The sequence below is a fragment of the Bos javanicus genome, chromosome 23, assembly GCF_032452875.1.
Source record: "Bos javanicus breed banteng chromosome 23, ARS-OSU_banteng_1.0, whole genome shotgun sequence".
NCBI lineage: Eukaryota > Metazoa > Chordata > Mammalia > Artiodactyla > Bovidae > Bos > Bos javanicus.
In genome coordinates this window covers 29806552-29829862 of record NC_083890.1, presented here as the reverse complement: position 1 = coordinate 29829862, position 23311 = coordinate 29806552, and the positions used below count along the sequence as shown (strand labels likewise).

At 36.7% G+C, this 23311-nt stretch overlaps 3 protein-coding genes across 3 annotated transcripts; all 3 read right to left on the bottom strand.

The window, feature by feature from the left end:
- Positions 1–799: 799 nt before the first annotated feature.
- On the bottom strand, positions 800–1829 carry LOC133235920 (olfactory receptor 2G6-like). Its single transcript, XM_061397699.1, has one exon. It carries the CDS (start codon positions 1730–1732, stop codon positions 800–802), a length of 933 nt encoding a protein of 310 aa, XP_061253683.1. The 5' UTR covers positions 1733–1829.
- An 8569-nt stretch (positions 1830–10398) lies between these two features.
- LOC133235919 (olfactory receptor 2G3-like) lies at positions 10399–11411 on the bottom strand. Its single transcript, XM_061397698.1, has one exon. The coding sequence runs from the start codon at positions 11409–11411 to the stop codon at positions 10479–10481; it is 933 nt and encodes a 310-aa protein (XP_061253682.1). The 3' UTR covers positions 10399–10478.
- A 9252-nt stretch (positions 11412–20663) lies between these two features.
- Positions 20664–21473, bottom strand: LOC133235972 (putative olfactory receptor 2W6). Its single transcript, XM_061397732.1, has one exon. The coding sequence runs from the start codon at positions 21471–21473 to the stop codon at positions 20664–20666; it is 810 nt and encodes a 269-aa protein (XP_061253716.1).
- Positions 21474–23311: the final 1838 nt, after the last annotated feature.

The window sequence follows — 23311 nt, the reverse complement described above, 5'->3', positions numbered from 1 at the left end:
CACATTTAATGACAACACTTAAAGCTCTATTTGCATATTTACTTAGATTCCAGATATAAAGCTAAATAATTGATCAAAAGAGATTGAGAGGTATTTTGTGCTGACAAGACATGCATGAAAGAGAAATACTCATCTCATGGCTCATAGCCCTTGGAAGCTTTCCCTGTGGGTAGAGGAGATCTGAAAAATCCCAGGTGTACTTAATCCCGGATTCCTCTAGTGAATGAAGTGGAATCAACAATCCTCCAAATAAGAAAAACTTTAGGTAATTGTGGCTCTTTCAGTGAACCTTTTCATTTTCATATAAACTGTGCATAGAACACATATGGCCTAGGAACTATTCAGTGTGAGACCTGGAGAGTGAAAGGAAGGTCTCAGGTAAACCCCCATATCTGCAGCTATGATGTGAGCTCTACCACGATGAGGCAGAAGATTTCTTCTGTGATGAGAAAACAGATCTGTCAGAACAGTATCATTATCATTAATGAGTATCTGTCACTAGTTAATCACTAAAGCACTAACTCCAGACTTATGAAAGCATAATACAATACATGTGCACATAATATAAATATTTATTTATTCATAGGATCTTTACAAAATAGAGACACAACATTTCTGAGAAGAGAATAAGAAGAATTTAGAATTGGTAACTTCAAGATGTCATTGAAAGAAAATTTCACACCATTTTATTCAGGAAATTTAGCTGTGATCCTCATAAGTGAAAGGAAAAACCAGAAATAGATGATGTTAAAAGTTCCCAGTATCTGAAGGACTGTATGAGGATGGCTCAGGTTTCTCCTTAGCTTGAATCTCTTCCCACTAACCTTCTTAGTGCCCACTTAACTTCTTTATTTCTCAAGGTGTAGATCAAAGGATTCAGTGAGGGTGTCACTACAGTGTAGAAGAGGGAGAGGAATTTGCTGTAATTTTGTGTGTATTTGTTCTTGGGTTGGATGTAGACAGAAATTATTGTCCCAAAAAACAAAACCACAACAATTAGGTGGGACCCACAAGTCCCAAATGCTTTCCTCCTGCCTTCAGTGGATTTTATCTTCAGCACACTCCTCACAATGCAGCCATAGGAGGCCAGAATAAGCCCCAGAGGTATCACCACATACAGAAAAAGAGCTATGGAGAGCTCATTTTCCAGGAAGGTTGTGTTCACACAGGCAATCTTAATCAGGGCAGGCTCCTCACACATGAGGTCATCCACCATGTGATGGCTGCAGAGAGGCAACTGGAAAACAAGGATGGTCTGAACCATGGACTCCACAAAGCCACTGATCCAGGCCAGAGCTGCTAGTTGCTGGAGGAGCTTTGGGTGCATGATCACTCCATAGTGGAGGGGTCGACAGATGGCATTGAAGCGGTCATAGGCCATAACAGTCAGCAGGACACACTCCGTGGAGCCCAGCCCCAAAGCAACATACAGCTGGATCACACAGCCAGTGTAGCTAATGGTCTTGTCAGGCCCCTTGAGATTCCAAAGCATTTGTGGGACAACACTGGTGGTGAAACAGAGGTCCAGGAAGGAGAGATTGGAGAGGAAGAAATACATGGGTGTGTGGAGTTTGGAGTTAAAGTATGAGACCAGTATGATCGCTGTGTTCCCCATCAGTGTCAGAATGTATATGATAGAGACGACAAGAAGGAGAACCATCTCCAGGTGGGGCTGGTCAGAAAAGCCCAGTAGGATGAAACCTGCCAGAGTGCTAGCATTTGTTCCTTTCATTGCTTAATTGTGAGTCACCATTCTTGGTCATTCTTATTTTGTTCCTGTGGGAAAGAAAGTCAGATCATAATCATAAAAATCTAACAAACTAAGTAAAATGAGCACTTTGACACTGATTTTTTAACATAGAGAAATGACAGAGAAAAAGTATGCAAAATAGTGTAATAGGTTGTCTTGTTACAAAGAGACACACAGAGTCTGAAAACACCAAATGCATTGCAAGGAAATATATAAACATAGAATAGACTTTAGAGCATAACCCAGAACAGATGTTAGAAGTATCCCAATTTCTCTGAAGACAAAATACACGTCAACGTGCATAGTGTGAGAAACCAAAGAAATGGAAAGTAAGGTGACTGTTACACATACACATACATGTAGATGATAGATATAAAAGAAAAATATTGACAAATACATTGAGTGAGCAAGAGGCTGAGAAACAAGGCATGTAGAATTCAAAACATGGAACAAAATAGGAATTGTTAGAATTTTCGAAAATGAAGGGTTAGAGATAATTATAATTAATATTCATCATTTTTCTGTGAAGCAAATAATTACTGATCTAATAAGTGTGGAGGAAAACTTCTGAAATCTCCCCATTTGAGTCACAGGCCTGCTATTTTATGAATATGCTCTCCAGGAAATTCTATTTACAATCCCCAATAAGCAAGCTCTACCCTATATGATATGAATAGTTCACATGCTTTAGTGTAGTTTTATTACAAGAGTACATGAATTTAGCCTGTAATGCAATCCAGTGACCTTCTCTATAGTAAGTTATGTCGAATTTATCAGTGTCTTTACACTATTAACTTGCAAAGATTAAGAAACACAGGTATGAAAATTTGTACTTCTGAAGGGTCAATTTTGAGGTCTTCAAAACAGGTGCAGTCTTTTATCTTGGAGATCTAATCTAAACAATTTGCTTAAAAACAAACGAATAAACAACAAAATCATCCAATGACAATTACTGATCTCCCCTTAAGTATCCTACCAAGAAAATTAAACTTAATTCTAAAAATCCTTCACCTTTATAGCACCTCTCAGGCAAGTATTACACAGTCCAGAGAATAAGTGGCTTATTTTCTTTGGCATCCATAGTAATAATCAGTTGCATTTTAAATTTTGGCCAAGACAAAACTCTCATGTATTTTGCATAGAGGATGATAATTATTTCCAGAATTATAGCAAAAGAAAGAAACTGATCTTGGTGGTCACATTGGTTAGCATTTTTCTATCTGTCCACGCATTTTGGTGGTTAAATTAAAACCCTGAGTGTTATGATGCACCAAAATTGACATTGACCTTACCTGGCTAAATTTCCTCTATTATTCAGTAAAGTGTAAAACAACTGTGCTCTTGAAAGATCAAACATCTCCTGGGGAAAAGACAGCATGTGAGTGGCCTCACTTTGCTTGATGTAACTCTACAATGTTATAATATTTCCTTGTGTATTTATGTTACAAGAAAAACCAACAATTTCCAGGCAGACATCACACTGAAACTGGTCTCGCTCCCTTTCACATTTCTGTTCTTAATCAAGATGAGGATAAAGGGATTTATATCTGCAAAGAGACGAAGCTAGGAAGTATTCCATAATTAAGAATCAATGTCAGTTTATACATGAAAAACTGCTTTTGTTCGCTGCTAAAGGCAAGTAGCTCTGGATTTCTTCAAGTTTTAAAATGGATTTTCTTTTTCTTCCCCCACCTAAACAGCAAAGTACTACTTTCCAGAAAGAATGACAATCGAGCTGTGGAGATTCTCGGGGATTTTGATGAGAAGTTCATTAATGATCACAGATCTAGGACAAGCAGTGGAGAAACCACATGTGTGCAGTTTGTTGGCTCCCTTTTTGCTGTAATCTCATGGCTGAAGTCTTTTCAAATAGATAGCTTGCTTACTCTGCACGTACCTCTGGCGTTCTTCCCAGGCAACTTCCCATCATTATATTAGAGAGACAGGTCCCTGGAGAGAGAAGAACCACAGAGATGTGTGCTTCTGTTGCTGCTGGAAGACAATCAATTGCAAACCAACTTCTAAACACTCATGTGCAAAATTGTCAGTGTTATGTAGATATTATCTTAAAAGATTTATGTTTGAAATTAGTTCATTAAAATTTTTATTAGTTAAATTTAGTTTTGAACATAGTATGGAGACATACATACATCTGGAAATACATGCTTGAAGTTTACACACAATTAATGAAGATCCAAGAATAGATCTATAGAATTCTGGGTAACAGGAAATGTTGCAGAAGAAGTGGAGTCTAGTATAAAAGGGGAGAGGCTATTGCAAATTCATGAACTCTTCTATGAAGTGGCTAAAAATAAAGTTTTCATATCAGAAAAGATTTAATGCTACACACATAGCATTGTTATTACTTCTTGAAGAATTGGCATTTTTTTATAGTTGCTTTTATTTTTTTTTCAGTTTTTTTTAAAATTTTATTTTATTTTTAAATTTTACATAATTGTATTAGTTTTGCCAAATATCAAAATGAATCCGCCACAGGTATACATGTGTTCCCCATCCTGAACCCTCCTCCCTCCTCCCTCCCCATACCATCCCTCTGGGTCGTCCCAGTGCACTAGCCCCAAGCATCCAGTATCGTGCATCAAACCTGGACTGGCAACTCGTTTCTTACATGATATTTTACATGTTTCAATGTCATTCCCCCAAATCTTCCCACCCTCTCCCTCTCCCACAGAGTCCATAAGACTGTTCTATACATCAGTGTCTCTTTTGCTGTCTTGTACACAGGGTTATTGTTACCATCTTTCTAAATTCCATATATATGCGTTAGTATACTGTATTTATGTTTTTCCTTCTGGCTTACTTCACTCTGTATAATAGGCTCCAGTTTCATCCACCTCATTAGAACTGATTCAAACGTATTCTTTTTAATGGCTGAGTAATACTCCATTGTGTATATGTACCACTGCTTTCTTATCCATTCATCTGCTGATGGACATCTAGGTTGCTTCCATGTCCTGGCTATTATAAACAGTGCTGCGATGAACATTGGGGTACATGTGTCTCTTTCCCTTCTGGTTTCCTCAGTGTGTATGCCCAGCAGTGGGATTGCTGGATCATAAGGTAGTTCTGTTTCCAGTTTTTGAAGGAATCTCCACACTGTTCTCCATAGTGGCTGTACTAGTTTGCATTCCCACCAACAGTGTAAGAGGGTTCCCTTTTCTCCACACCCTCTCCAGCATTTATTATTTGTAGACTTTTGGATCGCAGCCATTCTGACTGGCGTGAAATGGTACCTCATAGTGGTTTTGATTTGCATTTCTCTGATAATGAGTGATGTTGAGCATCTTTTCATGTGTTTGTTAGCCATCTGTATGTCTTCTTTGGAGAAATGTCTATTTAGTTCTTTGGCCCATTTTTTGATTGGGTCGTTTATTTTTCTGGAGTTGAGCTGTAGGAGTTGCTTGTATATTTTTGAGATTAGTTGTTTGTCAGTTGCTTCATTTGCTATTATTTTCTCCCACTCTGAAGGCTGTCTTTTCACCTTGCTAATAGTTGCTTTTAAAACATATGATGTACATTCTGCTTTGTGTGAAATGATCCCCTGGGTGCAGTATTTTTACAGTGGATATAAGTATATGTATAGAATAATACTTGCATGTATTATACATGCTACTAAGTCGCTTCAGTCGTGTCCGACTCTGTGCAACCCCATAGACGGCAGCCCACCAGGCTCCCCTGTCCCTGGGATTCTCCAGGCAAGAACACTGGAGTGGGTTGCCATTTCCTTCTCCAATGCATGAAAGTGAAAAGTGAAAGTGAAGTCACTCAGTCGTGTCCTACTCTTAGCGACCCCATGGACTGCAGCCTACTAGGCTCCTCCATCCATGGGATTTTCCAGGCAAGAGTACTGGAGTGGGGTGCCATTGCCTTCTCCAATGTATTATACATGCATAATTATAATACAATTTGAAAATAAAGTTCAAATGTATTCTTTTTAATGGCTGAGTAATACTCCATTGTGTATATGAAACGAGATGCCAGTTCAGGTTCAATGCACGATACTGGATGCTTGGGGCTAGTGCATTGGGATGACCCAGAGGGATGGTATGGGGAGGGAGGAGGGAGGAGGGTTCAGGATGGGGAACACATGTATACCTGTGGTGGATTCATTTTGATATTTGGCAAAACTAATACAATTATGTAAAGTTTAAAAATAAAATAAAATTAATTAAAAAATAAAAAAAAAAAGAAAATGAAAAGAAAAAAAAAAAAAAAGAAAATAAAGTTCATATACTGAAGTTGTCTATCCAAAAATTCAACCTAGTAAATTCGGAGATCTAATTAGTTTTATTGAAAGAGTCATGAATTGGGCAGCATTCCAGTACCAGCTATACAAAACAGGAGGAATTTCTAGGCAGAAGGGGAAAGAGTGTAATGTTTCAGGCTTAGGTCACTTGCATGTGAGGGATGGTCTGGGTCTATGTGTCAGATTACCTCACTGGTGCTGACTAGAAAATTGCAGACTGATTAAGACTACATTCCTTGGAGAGGTTGTATTTAAATTAGGGACTTAGTCTTGTTTTGCTGAAGTGGTCTGAGAACAGCTGCCTCTATCTGGGTTTTGTTTCTTTTTTAGCACAGAGTAAGAGTCTCAGTTCAGTTCAGTCACTCAGTCGTGTCCGACTCTGCGACCCCATGAACCGCAACATACCAGGCCTCCCTGTCCCGTCTCCAACTCCCGGAGTCCACCCAAACTCATGTCCATTATGTCAGTGATGCCATCTAACCATCTCATCCTCTGTCATCCCCTTCTCCACCTACCTTCAATCTTTCCCAACATCAGGGTCTTTTCAAATGAGTCAGCTCTTCGTATCAGGTGGCGAAAATATTGGAGTTTCAGCTTCAACATTAGTCCTAATGAACACCCAGGACTTATTTCCTTTAGGATGGACTGGTTCAAAGCACCAAATATGATTCTCCATATTCTTACTCTTATCTTTCACAATATTCATCTTATGTTCAATCGGTACGCACCCAGCAGTTTCGAATATTTTTTCCTTTCATTAAATTTATGGAAATTACACTGCATCTACTTTCAAAGTCCAACTTAAATCTCATCTTTCACAAATGTGACTTTCATGTGCTAATTAATAAAAATATGAGAAAAGGGGATCTTTTAGGGAATTCAAGTACTCTATTATAAGAGAGTATGTTAGGAAATGACAAGAAATACACTTGGAATATTTTAAAAAGGACCGTATCACAAAGGGACTGATATATATTATGCTAAGGAGGTAGGACTTCCTATGATCCCAAGGAGAGTATTTCATATTTGATAAGATCATGGGACTCCAGATTCTGACTAACTTAAGTTCTAATTCCCAGGGCAAGTTATCGAACTTCTAGAAGCTCAGCCATTAAAAAGAATACATTTGAATCAGTTCTAATGAGGTGGATGAAACTGGAACCTATTATACAGAGTGAAGTAAGCCAGAAGGAAAAACACCAATACAGTATACTAACGCATATATATGGAATTTAGAAAGATGGTAACAATAACCCTGTATACGAGACAGCAAAAGAGACACTGATGTATAGAACAGTCTTTGGGACTCTGTGGGAGAGGGAGAGGGTGGGATAATATGGGAGAATGGCATTGAAACATGTATAATATCATATATGAAACAAGTCGCCAGTCCAGGTTCGATGCACGATACTGGATGCTTGGGTCTGGTGCACTGGGACGACCCAGAGGGATGGTACGGGGAGGGAGGAGGGAGGAGGGTTCAGGATGGGGAACACGTGTATACCGTGGCAGATTCATTTTGATATATGGCAAAACCAAAACAATATTGTAAAGTTAAAAAATTAAATTAAATTAAAAAACAAAACAGTTTCAAGTTCCTAGGGTGGCAGGTGATAAGTGAGGTACCACACGTGACATACTTGGCAGAGTACCTGGCACCCAGCAAAACTCAGTCCATGTTTACCAACTGATATATTAATGGTGAGACTACTCATGGAATGTGGTTAAAACACAACAGTATTTTTATTCCTTTATTCATCTTGCTTGTACCATGTAGCATTCTTTCCTTGGTCCTGGTTTATAGCTTCACAGTGTGCTATAATTTTTTTGGTCATTTACAAATGGTAAAAGTGTCCACTTATAGTAATAAAGTGTTTTCACATTAGTAATTAAAATGTCCATTGTCAAGTGACACTTAATTTACACACAAAGATTCTGTGTTTCCTGAGCTTCGGCCTGCTCCCATCTGAGACCTTGCAGTGGCGATTTGGCTGAGCTGAGTCCCTGCTTTCCACCTTGTGCATGTTCCTCTGTGCCTCTAGCTTGATAAGCGCAATTTCAGAACTTGCCAGGGCAAACCTGTGCGGAGGGAAAAGGAGAGGTTATGCAGGAAAGTTTACTTGGCTAAATAAATGAAACAAAATTGGCATTATATTGATAATTTTGAAGTGACAGTTAACATACATGGGTTTATTTTAAATTATTCTATTTCCATTTTCCATTATTTGAAATTTTTACAAATTAAGAGCACTAATACTTTGTTCACTGTGTTTCTGATTTCTGGCCTCATTTTATTTTTTTTAGACAAAATGCTCTTATACTTTCAAACTTCTGGAATGTATTCATTTATAATTCAATACATGGTCAATGTTTTATAAATGTCATGTGTGTGCCTGAAAATTTTTTGTATGTCTTTACACCTTCAGTGGTTTCACTATATTTATTTTGTAATTTTTGTTGTGCTCTTTATATTTTCTATATCCTTATTCATTTATGTTTGTATATATTTTCTACCAATTATCCATCTAATTCTGGCTATGAATTTGCCTATTTCCTTTCTTACTTGTTAGGTTTTGCTTTATATTTTGAAGTTATTTGATAGCATATTAATCTAAGATTATTATAGCTTTCAAGGTAACTAAACAGTTTATGCAATGTCTCTCTGTATTCCTAATAATAGTTCTTCCATTAAAGCAACCCTTTCTGATACTAGTAAGATCATGCCAGCCTTCTTCGTTGGCTAGTATTCACCTGGTATGTCTTTTCCGTATTCTTTACAGTGCATCTTCTTATAAACTTATCTTAGTTTTTAAATTACTCTACTACATACAAAAAGAATATATGGAAATTTTTAATGTTCTATCCTAATGTGGACATAAGAATATAATTTTCAATAGCTTTAAAAATTTTATTGTATACTTAAAATTATAAGATTTTAAATGATTTGGGTAATCTTAGTGCTTAGTAAGCATTTACCTGTCCTAATCAATCAGTGAAGTAATTTGATTTGAATACAACCAGTTTTAATTCTTATGTCAATAAAATTTTATCTCATTAACAGAGATATAGAAAGTTTACTTAGACACCACTTGTTAACCTTATCAATGCCTTCTGACTAAATCATATACTTTCTTCTCCAATGTAGTTGCTTTTCTTTACTAATTTATTCAACTTCTTAATATAGCCAGAAAGAATTTATCTTTGTTAAAATGATCTAGGAATTAATTTCTATTAAAAGAATTATTTTTTTGGCAGCAGCAAACAGCATCTGGGAAATTAGTTCCCTAACCAGGGATCAAATCATGCCCCCTGCTTTGGAAACAAACAGTCTTAACCACTGGACCACCAGGAAAATCCCTATTTAAGAAAAAAGCAGACTACATTCATAAAACCATAGCATGTTGCGAGTATATCTAAGCAGGCTCTAGAATTAAAGCCAATAAACTATTGATAATATTCTATAAGCAAATAACTATGTGGATATGGGTAAAATAAGGTCAATATTTTTAAACTGAACATATTACCAAGATTTTAAAGTATGTTATTAGAATAGATAAAACTTTATATTTAATATGAAGAGAATTATTTTCTAAAGTTATGATATCCACAAAAGTGAATAACATACAGGAGGCCAAAGACATGTTTTGGTAAAGAAATCTATATATTGTGACAAATATAGATATTTAGATTAAATGACAATACTTCAAAATTCTAATACATATTTTCTTAGATTTCAGATAGAGAGTTAAAGAATTGATCAAAAGAGATTGAGAGCCATTAAGTGAGGACAAGAGATGTATAAATGAGAGATACTCAGTCTAATGGCTCATATCTCTTGGAAGCTTTCTCTGTGGGTGGAAGAGATCAGAAAAATCCCTGGATGAACTTAGTCCCAGATGCCTCTAGTAAATGAACAAGAATCATTAATCCCCCTGAAAGAAAAACTGTTAGGTAATTGTAGGTTTTCCAGTGGACCTTTATGCTTGTATGTAAACAATGGACAGAACACTTATGGCCTGTGGAACTACTGAATGAGAGATCTGGAGAACAATAGAAAGTTCTCAAGAAAGTTCTATCTCTATGAGGCAGGTGATTACTTCTGTGATGAGAAAATAGATCTGTCATGAACATATCCACCCTGCCATTAGTTAATCTCTAAAGCAATAACTCCAGGATTTATAAAATTATAATACATATACATATGCACCACTATAAATATTTATTTATTTATTCATAGAATCTTTAGAAAATAGTGAAAAGAAAAAAGAGACATAACTTTCTGGAAAAAGAATACGAGAATTTACAGTAGGCAGCTTCAGGGTGTCACTGAAAGAACATTTCATACCCTTTTATTCAGGAGATTTAGCTGTGATCTTTACAAACAAAAGGAAAACCCAAAATTCGATGATGCTAAAGTCCTTAATATCTGAGGGATTGTGTGAGGATATTTCACTTTTCTCCCTAACTTGGGTCTCTTCCCAGCAACCTTCTTAGTGCCCACTTAGTTTCTTTGTTTCTCAATGTGTAGATCAAAGGATTCAGTGAGGGTGTCACTACAGTGTAGAAGAGGGTGAGGAATTTGCTGTAATTCTGTGTGTATTTGCTCTTGGGTTGAATGTAAATGGAAGCTAGAGTCCCAAAAAACAAAACCACAACAATTAGGTGGGATCCACAAGTCCCAAATGCTTTCCTCCTGCCTTCAGTGGATTTTATCTTCAGCACACTCCTCACAATGCAGCCATAGGAGACCAGAATAAGCCCCAGAGGTATTACCACATAGAGGACAGAAGCTATGGAGAGCTCATTTTCCAGGAAGGTTGTGTTCACACAGGCAATCTTAATCAGGGCAGGCTCCTCACACATGAAGTCATCCACCATGTGATGGCTGCAGAGAGGCAATTGGAAAACAAGGATGGTCTGAACAGTGGACCCCACAAAGCCACTGATCCAGGCCAGAGCTGCTAGTTGCTGGAGGAGCTTTGGGTGCATGATCACTCCATAGTGGAGGGGTCGACAGATGGCATTGAAGCGGTCATAGGCCATAACAGTCAGCAGGACACACTCCGTGGAGCCCAGCCCCAAAGCAACATACAGCTGGATCACACAGCCAGTGTAGCTAATGGTCTTGTCAGGCCCCTTGAGATTCCAAAGCATTTGTGGGACAACACTGGTGGTGAAACAGAGGTCCAGGAAGGAGAGATTGGAGAGGAAGAAATACATGGGTGTGTGGAGTTTGGGGTTAAAGTATGAGACCAGTATGATCGCTGTGTTCCCCATCAGTGTCAGAATGTATATGATAGAGACGACAAGAAGGAGAACCATCTCCAGGTGGGGCTGGTCAGAAAAGCCCAGTAGGATGAAACCTGCCAGAGTGCTAGCATTTGTTCCTTTCATTGCTTAATTGTGAGTCTCTATTCTTGGTCGTTCTTATTTTGTTCCTGTGGCAAAGAAAGTCAGATCAAAAAAAAAAAAAAAGAAAGTCAGATCATAATCATAAAAATATAACAAACTAAGTAAAATGAGCACTTTGACACTGATTTTTCTATATAGAGAAATAACAGATTAAAATTACACAAAAATAAATGATATACTGTGACAGATTCATTTTGATATATGGCAAAACCATTACAATATTGTAAAGTTAAATAAAATTAAAAAAGAAAAAAATAAATGGTAAAACAAGTTGTCTTGCTGTGTAAAGAAACAGAGTCTGAAAACACCAAATTCATTGCAAGGATATATATATGAACATAGAATTGACATAGATATACAAGCTGGATTTAGAAAAGGCAGAGAAACCAGAGATCAAATTGCCAACATCTGCTGGATCACCGAAAAAGCAAAAAAATATCTACATTTCTTTATTGACTATGCCAAAGCATTTGGCTGTGTGGATCACAACAAAGTGTGGAAAATTCTTAAAGAGATGGGAATACCAGCACACCTGACCTGCCTCCTGAGAAATCTGTATGCAGGTCATGAAGCAAGTTAGAAGTGGACATGGAACAACAGACTGGTTCTAAATCGGGAATGGAGTACACCAAGGCTGTATATTATCACCCTGCTTATTTAACTTATATGAAGAGTACATCATGCGGAATGCTGGGCTGGATGAAGCACAAGCTGGAATCAAGATTGCTGGGAGAAATATCAATAACCTCAGATATGCAGATGACACCACCCTTATGGGAGAAACTGAAGGAGGAGAATGAAAAAGTTGGCTAAAACTTAACATTCATAAAATTAAGATCATGGCATCCAGTCCCATCACTTTATGGCAAATAGATGGGGAAACTATGGAAATAGTGAGAGACTATTTTTCTGGGCTCCAAAATCACTGCAGATGGTGACTGCATCCATGAAATTAAAAGACGCTTACTCCTTGAAAGAAAAGCTATGGCCAACCTAGACAGCATAATAAAAAGCAGAGACATTACTTTACCAACAAAGGCCCGTTTAGTCAAAGCTATGGTTTTTCCAGGAATCATGTATGGGTGTGAGAGTTGGACAATAAAGACTGCTGAGCGCCAAAGAATTAATGCTTTTGAATTGTGGTGTTGGAAAAGACTCTTGAGAGTCCCTTGGACTTTAAGGAGATCAAATCAGTTAATCCTAAAGGAAATCAGTCCTGAATATTCATTGGAAGGACTGATCCTGAAGCTGAAACTCCAATAATTTGGCCACTTGATGTGAAGAATTGACTCATTGGAAAAGACCCTGAAACTGGGAAAGATTGAAGGCATAAGGAAAGGGGACAACAGAGGATAAGATGGTTGGATGGCATTACTGACTCAATGGACATGAGTTTGAGCAAGCTCTGGGAGTTGGTGATGGACAGGGAGGCCTGGCGTGCTGCAGTCCATGGTGTCAAAAAAACTTGACATGATTGGCTGACTGAACTTAACTGAACTGAGAATAGACATTAGAGTATAACTCAGAACAGATGTGAGAAGTATCCCAAATTCTCTGAAAACAAAATACACAGGCCGTCAACATGCATAGTGTGAAAAACCAAAGAAATGGAAGGTAAGATGATTATTACACATATTCGTACAGGCTAGATGATAGATATGAAAGAAAAATATTGAAAAATACATTGATGAGCAAGAGGCTGAGAAACAAGGCATATAGAATTCGAAACATGGAACAAAATAGGAATTGTTAGAATTTTCAAAATTGAAGTGTTAGAGATAATTATCGTTAATATTCATTGTTTTTCTGTGAAGCAAATATTTACTGATCTAATAAGTGTGGAGGAGAACTTCTGAAATCTCCCCATTTGAATCACAGGTCTGCTATTTTAGGAATATGCTCTCCAGGAAATTCTATTTACAATCCCCAATAAGCAAGCTGTACCCTATATGACATGAATAGTTCACATGCTTTAATATAGTTTTATAGGCCAGGGTACAGGTGAATATAAATGGCCTTCTGAGTCAAGCTCTTCTAGGCTTAACTCTAAGTCATGACTTGAAACTGTTGGCACTGACTTGTTCTATTTTGAGAAAAACCCCTATCCTTTTGAATGAGCAACTAGAGAAAGGAATGTACACTGCATAACTTAATATAGAAATGAGTTAATTAAATCTACAGTCTCTGTGATAAAGAAATATGAAATATTTTCTTAATGAATTAATATTTTTATCTTGAGGTATTTTCTTTTTTTGTGTGTGTGTGTAATAAAGTTTTAATAAAGTATAAAGGAGATAGAGAAAGCTTCTGACATAGGCATCGGAAGGGGGCAGAAAGAGTACCCCCTTGCTAGTGTTAACAATGAGGTTATATAATCCAAAGAATGTCTGGAGGTTGTAAAGACCTCATCAGACCCACTCCCATAATTTACATTTTAAGATAACACTGTCCTCAGGCAAGATACGTCCTTGTAAAGACCAGGTCTACTCCCATAATTAACATTTTAAGATAACAGAAGGTTGAATCCAAAGACTGTCCTTAGGCAGGATACATTGTTGTTATATAATCCTAAGGAATGTGGAGAAAGAAAAGTTTGTCCTTTCTTCCTCCTTGTTCTACTCATAGAATGAATCTTTTTTTTTTAATGGTGATATTCTTAGCATACATCTTTAGCATTAAGATTCCTAAACAAATCATCTTTGTCATTTGAGCATATTTGTTAAATAATTCCTTTGATTTTTCTTTATTAAAACAAATTTGATTAACATTAAAAAAAAAGAGTTCATGAATTCAGCCACTAATGCAATCCAGTGACCTTCCATCAAGTAAGTTATTTTGATTTATCAGTGTCTTTACACTATTAACTTGCAAAGATTAAGAAACACAGGTAGGAAAATTTGTACTTCCAAATGGTCAATTTTGAAGTCTTCAAACAGGTACAGTCATTTATCTTGGACATCGAATCTAAACAATTTGCTTAAAAACAAACGAATAAACAACAAAACCATCCAATGACAATTACTGATTTCCCTTTTAGTATCCTAGCAAGAAAATTAAACTTACTTCTAAGAACCCTTCACCTTTATAGCACCTCTCAGGCAATTATTGCACATCCAGTTTAGAGAGGATACATGGCTTATTTTCTTTGGCATCCATAGTAATAATCAGTTGCATTTTAAATTTTGGCCAAGACAAAACTCTCATGTGTTCTGCATACAGAATGATAATTATTTCCAGAATTATAGCAAAAGAAAGATACTGACCTTGGTGGTCACATTGGTTAGCATTTTTCTATCTGTCCACATATTTTGGTGGTATAATTAAAACCCTGAGTGTTATGATGCACCAAAATTGACATTGACCTTACCTGGCTAAATTTCCTCTATTATTCAGTAAAGTGTAAAACAACTGTGCTTTTGAAAGATCCAACATCTCCTGGGGAAAAGACAGCATGTGAGTGGCCTCACTTTGCTTGATGTAACTCTACAATGTTATAATATTTTCTTGTGTATAATATTATCTTACAAGAAAAACCAACTATTTCTGTGGAGACACCACACTGAAACTGGTCTTGCTCCCTTTCACATTTCTGTTCTTAATCAGGATGAGGATAAAAGGACTTATATCTGCAAAGAGACGAAGCTGGGAAGTATTCCATACTTAAGAGTCAATGTCAGTTTATACATGAAAAACTGCTCTTGTTCGCTACTAAAGGCAATTAGCTCTGGATTTCTTCAACTTTTAAGATGGATTTTCTTTTTCTTCCCCCACCTAAACAGCAAAGTACTACTTTCCAGGAAGAATGACAACCCAGCTGTGGAGATTCTTGGGGATTTTGATGAGAAGGTCATTCATGATCACAGATCTAGGACAAGCAGTGGAGGAACCCCATGTGTGCAGTTTGTTGGCCCCCTTTTCCTGTAATCTCATGGTTCAAGTCTCTTCAGATGGATGGTGCTTAGCTTGCTTCCTCTGCACACACCTCTGGAGTTCTTCCCAGGCTACTTCCTATCATTATATTAGAGAGGAAGACATTCCCTGGAGAGAGAAGAGCTATGGAGACTGTGCTTCTGTTGCTGCTGAAAGACAATCAATTGCACACTACCTGCTAAACACACATGGGCAAAATTGTCAATGTTATATATGTAGTATCTTAAAAGATTTATTTGTTGAAATTCATTACAATTTTTATTAGTTAGACTCAGTTTTGAACATAGTATGGAGACATGCATATATTTGGAAATACACTCTTGAAGTTACCACACAATTAATGAAGATCCAAGAATAGATCTACAGACTTCTGGGTAATAGGAAATGTTGGGGAAGAAGTAGAGTCTAGTATCTAGTATAAAAGGGGAGAGACTATTGCAAATTCATGATCTCTTCTTAGAAGTGGCTAAAAATAAAGTTTTTATATCAGAAAAGATTTATGCTACACACATAGCATTGTTATTACTTCTTGAAGAATTGGCATTTTTTTATAGTTGCTTTTAAAACACATGGTGTACATCCTGCTTTGTGTGAAATGATTCACTGGGTGCAGTTTATTTTTACAGTGGATATATGTGTAGAATAATATATGCATATAATTTGAAAATAAAGTTCAGATACTGAAGTTGTCTATGCAAAAATTCAACCTAGTAAATCTGAAGATCTAAGGGTTTTATTGAACGAGTCATGAATTGGGCAGCATCCCGTTTATCAAGTAGAGAAGAGCTGTACAAAACAGGAGGAATTTATATGCCGAAGGGAAAAGAGTGGATTCTTTCAGGCTTAGGTCACCTGTGTGTGAGGAACGGTCTGGGTCTATGTGTCCTTACTGGTGCTGACTAGAAAATTGCAGACTGATTAAGACTACATTGCTTGGAGAGGTTGTATTTAACTTAGGTACTTGGTCTTGGTTTGCTGAAGTGGTCTGAAAACAGCTGACTCCACTTGGGGCCTTTTGTTTCTTTTTTCAGTTCAGTTCAGCTCAGTTTGGTCGCTCAGTTGTGTCTGACTCTTTGCAAGTCCGTGGACTGTAACACGCCAGGCCTCCCTTCCATCACCAATACGTGAAGTCTGCTCAAACTCATGTCCATCGAGTTGGCTATCCAACCATCTCATCCCCTGTTGTCCCCTTCTCCTGCCTTCAATCTTTCCCTGCATCAGGGTCTTTCCCAAGAGTCAGTTCTTTGCATCAGGTGGCCAAAGTATTGGGAGTTTCAACGTCAGCATCAGTCCTTCCAACGGATATTCAGGACTGATTTCCTTTAGGATTGACTGGTTAGATCTTCTTGCAGTCCAAGGGACTGTCAAGAGTTTTCCCAACACCACAGTTCAAAAGCATCATTTCTTCTGCGCTCAGCTTTCTTTACAGTCCAACTCTCATATCGTACATGACCACCGGAAAAGCCAGAGCTTGACTAGACAGACATTTGTCAGCAAGTAATGTCTCTGCTTTTTAACATGTTTTCTAGGTTGGTCATAGCTTTTCTTCCAAGGAGCAAGCATCTTTTCATTTCATGATTGCAGCCACTGTCCGTAAATATTTTGGAGCCCAAGAAAATAAAGTCTGTCACTGTTTCCATTGTTTCCCCACCTATTTGCCATGAAGTGATGGGCCTGATGCCATGATCTTAGTTTTCTGAAATGTTGAGTTTTCAGCCAACTTTTTCACTCTCCTCTTTCACTTTCACCAAGAGGCTCTTTAGTTCTTCTTTGCTTTCTGCCATAAGGGTCGTGTCATCTGCATATCTGAGGTTATTAATATTTCTTTGATATATTGTTTCTTTTTTAACATCAAGTAAATGTCTAAATAGCACAAAATTCAATTCTCCGTATTCTTACTCCTGTCTTTCACGACGTTCATCTTATGTTCAATCAGTAGACACCAGCTGTTTCTGAATAGTTTTTCCTTTCATTAAATTTATGGAAATTACACCATATACTTCTCAAAATCCAACTTAATCTCATCGTTCATAAATGTGTCTTTCATGTTCTAATTAATGAAAGTATGAGAAACAGATCTTTTAGGGAATTAAACTATTCTATTATATCTAGGGGAGCAAGAGTGTAATAGAAAATGACAAAAAATACACTTGAAGGATTTTAAAAAGTACCATATCACAAAGGGAGTGATATATATTATGCTAAGGAAGTTGTATTTCCCATGATCCCAAGGAGACTATTTCATATTAGATAATATCGTAGACTCCAGATTCAGATCAACTTAAATTCTAATTCCTCGGGCAAGTTGTTGAACTTCTAAAAGGTAAAGTTTTCAAATCAATAGTGAGTGGAATGACAGTTTCAGGTGCCTAGGGTGGCAGGTGATAAGTGAGTTACCACACGTAACATACTTGGCAGAGTACCTGGCACCCAGCATAAATCAGCCCATGTTTACCCACTGATATATTAATGATGAGACTACTCATGGAGTGTGTTAAGACACAACAATATTTTTATTCTTTTATTCATCTTGCCTGTACCATGTAGCAGTCCTTTCCTTGGTCCTGGTTTAAAACTCCAGAGTGCGCTATAACATTTTTGGTCATTTACCAATGGTAAAAGTGTCCACTTTTAGTAATAAAGTATTTTCACATTAGTAAATAAAATGTCCACTGTCGAGTGACACTTGATTTATATGTAAAGATTCTGTGTTTCCTGAGCTTCAGCCTGCTCCCGTCTGAGACCTTGCAGTGGCGATTTGGTTCAACTGAGTCCCTGCTTTCCACCTTGTGCATGTTCCTCTGTGCCTCTAGCTTGATAAGTGCAATTTCAGAACTTGCCAGGGCAAACCTGTGTGGAGGGAAAAGGAGAGGTTAGGCAGGAAAGTTTAGTTGACTAAATAGATGAAACAAAATTGGCATGATACTGACAATTTTAAAGTGCTTGTTAACATACATGGGTTTATTTGAAATTATTCTATATCAATTTTCCATATTAGAAATTTTTACACATTAAGAGCACTAATCCTTTGTTCACTGTGTTACTGATTTCTGGCCTTGTTTGATTTTTTATTTTAGACAAAATTCTCTTATGCTTTTAAACTTCTGAGATGTATTAATTTCTTATTCAGTATATGACAATGTTTTATAAATGTCCTGTGTGTGCCTGAAAAATTTTATATGTCATCATGCCTTCAGTGTTTTCACTATATTAATTTTGTAATTTTTGCTGTGCTCTTGATATTTTCTACGTCCTTATTCATTTATGTTTGTATATCTTTTCTACCAGTTATCCATTCAATTCTGGCTGTAAATTTGCTTATTTCCTTTCTTATATGTTAGGTTTTGCTTCATATTTTAAAGTTATTTGATAGAAAGCATTTTAATTAAAGATTATTATAGCTTTCATGTTAACTAAATGGTTTATATTATGCAATGTCTCCCCTTATTCCTAATAATAGTTCATCCCTTAAAGGCTACCCTGTTTGATAGTAGTAAGATCATGCCAGTCTTCTTTGTTGGCTAGTATTCACGTGGTATGTCTTTTCTGTACTCTGTACAGTGCCTCTTCTTACAGACTTGTCTTATTTTTTAAATTACTCTACTACATACAAAAAGAATACATGGAAAGTATTAATGTTCTATCCTAGTGTGAGCAAAAGGATATCATTTTCAATAGCTTTTAAAATTTTATTGTATAATAAAATTATAAGATTTTAAATGATTTGGGTAATCTTAGTGCTTAGTACGCATTTACCTGTCCTAATCAATCAGTGAAGTAATTTGATTTGAATATAACCAGGTTTAATTATTAATGCTAATACAATTTTATCTTATGAACCAGGATATAGAAAGTTTACTTAAATGTCACCTGTTAACCTTGTCAATGCCTCCTAACTAGATCATTTATTTTCTTCTCCAACATAGTTGCTTTTTTTTACTAATTTATTCAACTTCTTAATATATCCAGAAAGAATCATTTGTCTTTGTTAAAATGATTCCTAGGATTTAATCTCTGTTAAAAGAATTAATTTTTTTGGCAGCAGCACACAGCATCTGGGAAATTAGTTCCCCATCCAGGGATCAAACCATGCCTCCTGCTTTGGAAGCATGTTAACCACTGGACCACCAGGGAAATCCCTATTTAAGAAAAAAGCAGACTACATTCATAAAACCACAGCATGTTGCGAGTATATCTAAGCAGGCTCTAGAATTAAAGCCAATAAACTATTGATAATATTTTATAAACAAATAACTATGTGGATATGGGTAAAATAAGGTCAATATTTTTAAACTGAACATATTACCAAGATTTTAAAGTATGTTATTAGAATAGATAAAACTTTATATTCAGTATGAAGAGAATTATTTTTCTAAAGTTATGATATCCATAAAAGTGAATAACATATAGGAGGCCAAAGACATGTTTTGGTAAAGAAATCTATATATTGTGACAAATATAGATATTTAGATTAAATGACAATACTTTAAAATTCTAATGCATATATTCTTAGATTCCAGATAGAGAGTTAAAGAATTGATCAAAAGAGATTGAAAGCCATTGTGTGAGGACAAGAGATGTATAAATGAGAGATACTAAGTCTCATGGTTCATATCTCGTGGAAGCTTTCTCTGTGGGTGGAAGAGATCAGAAAAATCCCTGGATGTACTTAGTCCCAGATGCCTCTAGTAAATGAACAAGAATCAATGATCCCCTCTAAAAGAAAACCTGTTAGGTAATTGTAGGTTTTCCAGTGGACATTTATGCTTGTATGTAAACAATGGACAGAACAGTTATGGCCTGTGGACTACTGAATGAGACATCTGGAGAAAAATAGAAAGTTCTCAAGAAAGTTCTATCTCTATGAGGCAGGTGATTTCTTCTGTGATGAGAAAATAGATCTGTCATAAACATATCCACCCTGCCATTAGTTAATCTCTATAGCAATAACTCCAGGATTTGTAAAATTATAATACGTATACATATGCACCACTATAAATATTTATTTATTCATTTATAGAATCTTTAGAAAACAGCCAAAAGAAAAAAGAGACATAACATTTCTGCAAAGGAATATGAGAAGGATTTACAGTAGGCAGCTTCAGGGTGTTACTGAAAGAAAATTTCATGCCATTTTATTCAGGAGATTTAGCTGTGATCTTTACAAACAAAAGGAAAAACCAAAATTAGATGATGCTAAAAGTCCTTACTATCTGAGGGATTGTGTGAGGATATTTCACATTTCTCCCTAACTTGGGTCTCTTCCCAGCAACCTTCTTAGCGCCCACTTAGCTTCTTTGCTTCTCAAGTGTAGATCAAAGGATTCAGTGAGGGTGTCATTACAGTGTAGAAGAGGGTGAGGAATTTACTGTAATTCTGTGTGTATTTGCTCTTGGGTTGAATGTAAATGGAAGCTAGAGTTCCAAAAAACAAAACTACAATAATTAGGTGGGACCCACAAGTCCCAAATGCTTTCTTCCTGCCTTCAATGGATTTTATCTTTAGCACACTCCTCACAATGCAGCCATAGGAGACCAGAATAAGCCTCAGAGGTATCACCACGTACAGCACAATAGCTATGGAGAGCTCATTTTCCAGGAAGGTTGTGTTCACACAGGCAATCTTTATCAGGGCAGGCTCCTCACACATGAAGTCATCCACCATGTGATGGCTGCAGAGAGGCAACTGGAAAACAAGAATGGTCTGAACAGTGGACCCCACAAAGCCACTGATCCAGGCCAGAGCTGCTAGTTGCTGGAGAAGCTTTGGGTGCATAATCACTCCATAGTGGAGGGGTCGACAGATAGCACTGAAGTGGTCATAGGCCATAACAGTCAGCAGGACACACTCCATGGAAACTCTGTGGAGCCCCAAAGCAACATACAGCTGGATTACACAGCCAGTGTAGCTAATGGTCTTGTCAGGCCCCTTGAGATTCCAAAGCATTTGTGGGACAACACTGGTGGTGAAACAGAGGTCCAGGAAGGAGAGATTGGAGAGGAAGAAATACATGGGTGTGTGGAGTTTGGGGTTAAAGTATGAGACCAGTATGATCACTGTGTTCCCCATCAGTGTCAGAATGTATATGATAGAGACGACAAGAAGGAGAACCATCTCCAGGTGGGGCTGGTCAGAAAAGTAAGATGATACCTGCCGGAGTGCTAGCATTTGTTCCTTTCATTGCTTAATTGTGAGTCACCATTCTTGGTCATTCCTACTTTCTTCCTGTGAGCAGATATTAAAATCAGTCGAAGAATAACTATTTTCTTCCTGTGGGAAGAAAATCAGATATAAAAATCAGTGGGAAAATAACTAACTGAGTAAAGTGAACATTTGACACTGATTTTTATATAGAGAAATAACAGGCAAAATAAAATTGTGCAAAATATAAAATGTAACATGTTGACTTGTTATACAGATAGAAATATACGTCATGAAAACATCTAGTGCTTAAAAATATATATATAAACATAGAATAGAATTAGAACATATGCAAAAGCAGGTTTGAAATGTATCCCCAATTCTCTGAAGATAAAATATACAGGCCAATGCCATTCTCCCATGTTGATGTATGGCAAAACCAATACAAGATTGTAAAGTAATTAACCTCCAATTAAAATAAATAAATTTATATTAAAAATATATATACAGACCATTAATGTGCATAGTGTGAAAACCAAAGAAATTGAAAGAAAGATGATGGTTACACATATGGATACATGATAATAGATATAAAAGATAAGTTGAAAAATACATTGAGAGAGCAAGAGTCTACCAAAGTACACAGCTCTGGAGACCTAAAGACAAGAAGAGTTAGAATTTTCACATTGCAAGTGTTAGAAATGGTTATTATTATTATTCATTCTTTTTCTGTGAAGCAAATAATTATTAACCTGATAATAGTGTTAAAGGAAACTTCTGTGATCTCCCTAATTGAGTCACTAGTCTGACAACTTTCTAGAGAGTAATACTTTCTAGTATTTACTTTCTAGAGAGTAAATACTACTCTCTAGAAAAATCTACTTTACAGTCCCTAAAACAGCAAACTCTTGCCCCTAGTAGCCCCTCAGTTCACATACTTTAATGTCATTTTATTACAAGAGTATATGAATTCAGCCACCTAGTACAATGTGTTGACTCTGTTAAAAGTAAATTATGTAGAACTTACCCATGTCTTTTTAACTATTAACTTGCAAAGATTAAGAGATATAGTTATGCAAATTTGTGGTTCTGAATGGTCAGTTCAGAGATCTCCAAAATGGTTGCAGTCATTTACTTGTGATATCAAATCTAAACAAATTCTTTAAAAACAAAGTAATAAAAAAACAACAATAAACCCTCCATTGAAAATTTCTGATTTTCCCTTAAATATCTCCACCAGATAATAAAACTTACTTCTAAGAACCCGTGGCCATTACAATGACTCTCAGGCAATTATTGCATAGTCCATTTTAGAGAGAATAAACATCCAAGGTAAAAATCAGCTAAATTTTGAATTTTTGCTGAGACAAAACTATCATGTATTTTGAGTAGAGTATGATTGTTTTTCCAGAATTAGAGCAAAAGAAAGTAACTGATCCTGGTGATCACATTGGTTAGCATCTGTCTATCTGCCCATGCATTTTGGTGGGAAAATAAAAACCCTGAATTAAAGTTAACACTAGATACATTACAATTGACATTGACCTTATCTGGCTAACTTTGACTCTACTATTCAGTAAAGAATAAAATAACTGTATTGTTGAAATGACTTTGGCCACCTCATGCAAAGAATTGACTCATTGGAAAAAACTCTAATGCTGGGAGGGATTGGGGGCAGGAGGAGAAGGGGATGACAGAGGATGAGATGACTGGATGGCATCACTGACTCGATGGACGTGGGTCTGAGTGAACTCCGGGAGTTGGTGATGGACAGGGAGGCCTGGCATGCTGCGATTCATGGGGTCACAAAG

Excerpts from the sequence above, each read along its gene's own strand:
- LOC133235920 (XM_061397699.1), bottom strand. The coding sequence starts at position 1,732 with ATGAAAGGAACAAATGCTAGCACTCTGGCAGGTTTCATCCTACTGGGC.
- LOC133235919 (XM_061397698.1), bottom strand. The coding sequence starts at position 11,411 with ATGAAAGGAACAAATGCTAGCACTCTGGCAGGTTTCATCCTACTGGGC.
- LOC133235972 (XM_061397732.1), bottom strand. The coding sequence starts at position 21,473 with ATGGTTCTCCTTCTTGTCGTCTCTATCATATACATTCTGACACTGATG.